The sequence below is a fragment of the Frankliniella occidentalis genome, unplaced genomic scaffold (genome assembly GCF_000697945.3).
Source record: "Frankliniella occidentalis isolate FOCC.00 unplaced genomic scaffold, Focc_3.1 Scaffold179, whole genome shotgun sequence".
Taxonomy (NCBI): Eukaryota; Metazoa; Arthropoda; class Insecta; order Thysanoptera; family Thripidae; genus Frankliniella; species Frankliniella occidentalis.
The window spans coordinates 130,576-137,602 of NW_026267305.1; the positions used below are offsets into that span (position 1 = coordinate 130,576).

General features: G+C 43.8%; 1 protein-coding gene across 1 annotated transcript in view; it reads right to left on the bottom strand.

Moving 5' to 3' along the window:
* Positions 1 to 6,763, bottom strand: part of LOC113211838 (juvenile hormone esterase-like) — an 84,798-nt gene extending 78,035 nt beyond the window's left edge. The window contains exons 1-3 of the mRNA XM_052271925.1: positions 6,633 to 6,763; positions 3,241 to 3,335; positions 1,073 to 1,220 (exon numbers count right to left, since the gene is read on the bottom strand). Coding sequence (XP_052127885.1) covers positions 1,073 to 1,220; positions 3,241 to 3,275 — 183 coding nt within the window. The 5' untranslated portion in view covers positions 3,276 to 3,335; positions 6,633 to 6,763. The remainder of the gene's footprint in view (positions 1 to 1,072; positions 1,221 to 3,240; positions 3,336 to 6,632) is intronic.
* Between the last annotated feature and the right edge of the window lie 264 nt (positions 6,764 to 7,027).

Below are 7,027 nucleotides of genomic sequence, written 5' to 3' on the forward strand. Positions count from 1 at the left end.
CCGCTTGCGCATTTTTTATTACGCCGGTATGAACAATTTTGTTCATACTCAAAAATGCGTAAGCGGAGCACGTACACAACTCAGTAAGCTATGAACAGAAATGTTCATAAGCTTCTAGTGTGTGGAACATTTGCTCGCTGATAAATATCACCTACGAGTCTATTTGTCGGTAATGCACACTAGCGAGTAATGTTCCAGATGAGGCCAACGAATTTAGTTAGGTGCAACGGAAGGAAAAAACCCGATGGCCACGGGCAACCCGGGCCAACTGGGCGAACAAAATGTGTACTCAAGTCGCTATCAGAGCGCACATGACTACCCAAAAGCGTACTCGAGTCGCTCTCAGAGCGAATGTGACGACCCGAATGTGTACTCACGTCGCTCAAGAGCGAACAGAGCGACCCGATGACGGACCGAGGTCAGTCCTCCACGCGGGCAGTGACGAACCCTGACGACCCATTGGCGTCCCTTGCGCGACCCTCCGCGCACCGATAGCAAACTAAAAGCAACCTTAAAGTGAACAATAATTTTGGCTCGGGTTAGATGAGAATATTAGCTAATTCCCAGCTAAGAAAGCTAAAATATTAGCTTTCACAGCTAGTTGCTTTATTTTGTACACAACTGTTATGGCTAATTTATTAGCTCTCCTGGCTAAGAATTAGCTAGGAGAGCTAATATTCTCATCTAAGGCCATATTAGCGAATGCATTAGCTAATTTAGCTAATTCTTTTTTTTTCCGTGGAGCCGGGTTGTTGCCAGGACAACCCCAACTGTATGGGCACAACCTAGCCAGAAAGCAGGGCGAAGTTTGATTGTAGCGATCGAGCAGACCTTACGAAGTGAGTTGTAACACTACAGCCGGTTGCCACAACCAAGCAGTTCGATGCTTACAACCGATTCACAATCAGCCAGGATAATCTCACCACGACCACCCCTTTTTTCGTAGCGTAGTTCGAACATTCTGGTTCCATTCTTTTATCGGGTTACTGTTTACTGAGGGAACGCAAATCCTATTACGCAAGACGTGCGATGTCGGCTGGCGTTTACGGGTCCTAAATAAACGTTTACGTACCTTAAATCTTAGATTGCCTGTAGGTGATTCAGCAAAAGGAATCCCGCGGAACGCGTAGAAAGAAGCGGAGCTTGCGGCTCCGGGCTCTAATTTTCCAAGCAGATTACCTTGGTCCACTTTTATAACTGGGTCAAGGGCGTAACATACACTGTAAAAGAAAATGTTCGAACACACAAAGGAAAGTCAGATTTACTTGGTATAAAATCTCATCGGCAAAAACAAAAAATGTTTCAAGAAATCCAAAAGGTTCATAGGAAAAAAACAAACTCACTGACTTTGCACTAGATAAAAATGTCAATTGGCCGTTTCTGTTATGACTCTAATTGTTTGAGCTTATTACCGGGGGGTCACCCTTGAAGAACCGATTACAAGCTTGCGGTAATCGGTTCAGTGCCGCAAGCCAATTTCGAGCCCGCTCAGAAAATCGCGATGTGGGTCGGGTGAACGATATCGCACAAGGCCCAAACTTCGCACAGGGTCTACTAGGTCTAATCTATCATTGGAGATGCGTACCTCCAAAATCGTTGACTTCCTAGCCAAAAATGAGATGGCCTAGCCAGCGAGGCCAGCGTCCGCCAGACCAGACGGTGACGAATTTAGTCTGGCGCAGGTGTGTGAATATGCCTAGTCTACGGACCCATATATCCTACAACAAAGTGACCCAATATGTGCCCCAGTTTGCCTACCCGGACCTAAGGCGCAATGGAAGATGTTAACACTTGCAAAAATTTTCCTATAAGAAATTTGTGATGCTTGTTTGCATCAATAAGTGGCATCACGCATGAACGATTTCTAATGACTGATTTTGAGGCGCAAACTAAAGACGTTCTTTGAGGAGGGTTCAAATTCTATGATTTTACCCCTACCCGCAATTTTATAATACTCACAGTAAAGGATCAAAATCATCAGACTCTTAAACGGCATATATTGAAACGTCTTCTCATCGAGTACCAAGTAATTCCACCGGTTAGTTTTCTTGCAAAATGCAAATAGGAAATAAGTAGAGCCATGTGTGTCACCTTGTCTTTTAGCGCGCTTTGACGAGGTCTGTTGTGCAGACTGTTTTTCGGCGAGCGCCAGCGGGCAGGAGAGCGACCATACGATAAATTGTCAGAGATAAATTTCGTAGCATATATAGTTGTCTACTTAAGGAACTTTTAAATTTGTAAATCCGTCGACCCAAACAGAAGTCAGAACCGGCCAAACAGAAATGATCCATATTGGTACCTGATCCTTGTTAGGTAGGTTAACCCAAAGGTTTCGCTTAGGAGAATGCATTTTTACTTTACAATAGCCTCAATGGTTTTGGCTTCTATGTAGGTCAGTAGGTTGTCCCCGGGAGGCATATCCTACTTTTAGTAACCCTTTGGCAGTAGCAGTGGCAATTGAATCTGGGGGGTGACCACTTACACTTACAGCACTTCTTCTGTCCCTGGACCAGGGACACCATACCAAAAAGGTGGGCCAAAGAGCACGTCCTGAACTATACTTTTATCCGCGTTCGCGCCCGGCTTTCATTCCCTCTCCTTTTCGTGTTCGCCGCAAGTTCTTGCTGTGATTAAATAGCGTTGTCCGCAAGATAATAGCCCGGCAAGAAACAGATAGCAGTCGAAAAGTAAAGGCGGTGCTAATACAAGAAAATCCTTAAACGCGGCGGACGGGCTCGGCCCGACGCCTTCTTTTTGTGTTAGATTGCCTATCTTACCGTCCGCGTTTCGGCTTCATCGGGCATAACTTACTGCCAATTTTAAAAAAGTGGGCAAGGTCTTTGCGCGCCTTATTTATGTGAACCTGAGAGACTGGGAAAAACACGAAACATTGCTGTATATTTTTACCTAAGCGGCTCCACAAGCATGTTTTGAATCTTTTTCAAAGAAGTAGTGCGGGCTAAAAACGCAAAGAAAGTCCAAATTTGGTGTAGGGCCCATCAAATTCTTGGGGCTTCTGGCCAAAATCGGTAAACAAAACTAAAAATAAGAAAAAAATATCAAATAGTCCCAGGAAACCATTCGAATTTGATAGCAGCCCTTTGCCGCACGGGAATTGCCTGCAGATAACTAATTAACTTTGCTTGTCCGAAGGGAGGGCCTGTTTGTCGTTCTTCTGCACGTGCTGCAGCGAACCTTTGCAGTACCATGTTTGTTTAGTGCTTACATTGTTCCACTTACCAATATAAGAACCCAGATAGCAGAAGGAACTTCATCGTCGCTGTTGTATCCGAAAATTCTTAATGTTGCCAATGACTAAATGTAAAGTAGTTGCACTGCAAAAAAAAAAAAGGAGATTTCGTTGGCTGAGGGATAGCGAAGCTACTGGCCGAAACAGTTTCACTGTTCGTATGTGTTCGCACTGCACAATGATTCAAGATCAAGTCGAATTTTGATGGCCCTAAAATGTAACACAGTATTGCCCATCATTTCAAAATTTGCTATAATGGATATAACCTAGGTTTGCAAATGCAAATTGAGTACTTCACTACTTCAGTAATGCAATATTTTTTTCACAAAGTATGTACGCATTTTTGGGCCACTTTTGAGGTACCCATCAGGACCCATCATTTTTCAGTTCAACCACAATGCTGTAAAATATCTTCAAAAGTTGTGAAAATATGTTTTATGCATTACTGAACTACCGAATTGCATTTACCAAACCCAAGCTCTCTCGATATTAGCACGAAATGACTGTTGATTGTTTCTGTCTTTCATTGTAGGGCAATCTTTGCGGGATCCTTTCGTACTATTTAGAGGCAGATCGAGTTGTAAGACGAGCATTCCACCCGACACTGAAATCCGAAGAGGGCGTTTTTAGCCCGCTCTTTTGCTTAAAAGCTGTACAAGGTGGATGTACGCCAGACCACGTCTCGCGTAATAGGCTTCGCGATATCTCACGAAACACTGTTACGCTGCGACGCGCCTGGCATACATCTACCTAGGCCTGCGGCGCTGACACCCAAGTCGGGCAAAGGGCACAGTCTGTAAATAACCTTCGGCCCCGAAAGTCACAAATTTTGTTCTCTGAGGTTTCAGTTTGATTAGTTAACCCTCTGGACACTATTCAATATCTGAAAGCAAACATAAAAATATTTTTGTGTAAAAACCCCTCTGGCGCCCAAACGGACACAATTTTGGCCCACAGTGCACTACTTTGACGAGTTATCTCTAAGAAAGATGTAAAAAGAAATATTTTATTTAAAAATTTGTTTTTGGCTTTTTGTTTTTCATTATCAAGTAATGCAAGGCCAATCTTGACTTGATCGAATGCTAAAATGACCTTGGACATTTTTGGTACAAAATGAGCCTGCAAAAAGTAAAATTTTCTTGTTCAAATTAACGATTTTCCTGCACCCAGAAAAATTGTTTCTTGTTTCAAGTACACAAAAATTCTTGGAATTGTACTCTTGAATAATTTCTTGCTTCAAGTACACACGACATCAGAACTAGAACAATTTACAAGCGCAGATACTCAAGATGACGCAGTGTGCACGACCAAGGGCGGTGCTCTTGGATTCAGAGTGTGGTGAGGTAAATGGAAATAATGATGGGTATGGGGGATGGGGGGAGAAGGGGAGCCGCTGGACGGCGAGCGGCGAGCTGGACCGAGCTTTTGAGGATGTGATAACTTTAACTATTGAATAACCGTTACGTTATTACAATTCTCGTTCGGAAAAAGTGGAGTTCCTTTCGTACTCTCGTGATGCAGTGCATCCCTCCAGCTGGACCCGTCTTGGCTGTGGAGAGGTGGCTGATGAACTCCGAAGCCCGAGCCTCAAAACCCGTGAAACGACCTGTAGCTCTGCGTGGATACCCGCTAAAAAACAAGACCCACGGTGAAAGTACCTTTGAATGTGGACTTTAAAACTAGGCGGGACATTTGAGTCTGCTGTGTTGCCATATTTCCAAAATAGGCTGCTGTTTAAACGAACAGGGAAGTGTGGAAAGCATCGGAGTTTAGTTTTGACCACTTTAGATCGATCCTCCTAATACCACTGATAAAAATGTTTGATATTCTTGTCAACCGCTAGTAGAGCTCCAAAAAAGACGTCATACTAGACCAAAGTGGTGACTCCAGCACAATGGAGACGAACATGAGATGCTTTGGAACGAAACTGAACGGTTTTTTTTTATTATCACCCGGCAGTGGGCGGGGCCTTGAGCACAGTTTTGATTGTTGGCGGTACGGAGGTAATGTGCAATTGCACTCCAACAGGTGATTGCAGCGACATCACGCAGTGGCCCCCCGCACGCGGTGCGTGTGGTAGAAACGGGTTCGTTTGAAAATTTAGGCCGAAGACATAGAGGGCCTATGTTATGTAAACCGTTCGCGAAGTTATTTGATCCTCCTTTAAACGCAGCAAGGCCTGATCTCCTTACTCGTCTCAGTTGCCAGCGCTGCAGGCCTAGCTTAATGTACAAATTGCAATGCACGAAATATTTTCCTTGTGTTGCCTTGACAATGTTGCCGTTATCGGCCAAATTTCGCGCTTGAAGACATTCATCAATACAGTTCTCAGTTCTGGCTTTCAACGAGATAAAATAACCCCGAAAATTACAGGTTTTTAGCTCTGTTTTTTGAGTACAGATGAGCGAACATGTTCGCATTCGAACGAACTCGAACGAACATCAAGCTGTTCGTGTTCGCTCGAACATTTGGATTCGAAATGTCCGAGTACTACTCGAACAGAAGTTCACAGGCGAACAAATTTGAAGTGGGTTTCATGAAGACCTGTCATATTCGGTTGTAATAAAGGTGGCACTAGCAAGTTAGCATATAACTACAATTTTAAACGTGAATGTAACAATTGTAAACCAGCGTGGATAGTTATTTTAACTTGTAAGCAAAAAATAAATCTTATTAATTGTTCGTGATCGGATCAGGAAAATAAGGCTGTTTGAGTTCGTTCGAAGGTTTTTAGACCAAATTTGTTCGAGTTCTTTCAAATTCGAACTGGCCTGGTCGCTCATCTCTTTTCTTGAGTTATCGTGATTAGACAGACAAATAGACAGACAAGTGCGAAATTTTTTGATCACTGGAGTATGAGGGTACATCAATGGAACGCTCGCTGTCCGGAATTAAAAATAACACACACGCACACAGAGAGCAGTAGTGGGGACTGATAGGAGGAGGAGCAGCGGGTAGAGGGAGCTTCCCCGCCCGCCACCGCCACCGCTCTGTATGCAGTTTTGTTCTTCTATGTTCCGGGCAGCGGTACATTGAAATACCGTATATTATAACAAACATTACCCACTGAGTTTCCCTTCTATTTTCGGAAAACTTCGCGAGTTTCCCTGGCGTATGCGCAGAGCACACACTTATTTCGGATTATTGACAGTAGTTTAAGTTTCGAAGGTAGTTATGAAGTTGGGCCGTCCTCAGATTTGATTTATAACTAGTTTGCCGTCAAAAACCCGCAAATACTCATTTTTTAACTCACAATACCCTACGTAATATAGAAATGGGGCGGGAAAAGCGCGCTGTGAAGTGCTTTTCCTGAATCAACCAGGAACTACACAGTACAATGTTTACTGTGTCCGCCACCGACAACATAACCGATCTTTCTCACCTGCTGTCTTTGAAGCACCTGCAAGCAATGAGCTTACAGTCCTGTCTGTAATTTAGACAGTGGTGAAGGATCCTCGCGATACGGGCCACATGCTGTGCAGTCAAGGCCCTGTGGGGCACGTTTCCGTTTCACCAAATAGATTGACTTGCAGGGCATAAAGCTAAAAGCGATAAGGTGGAATAGAGGCGTCGGTATGCAGGTTTTTTTAAGAAGTTCCTTTATTTTTCAATTACCAGCTATAAGTACTTTACTGTAAAAACTGGAAATGGACAAGCTGGTGCCCCTTTGTCGGCGTGAAATACCTGCCGGGTTCCATGAACACCCCCTGGAAATTCACAATAGCTGACAGATTTTGAACCAAAAATCGTTTCCAAATGAAGACGAACTTAGATGTA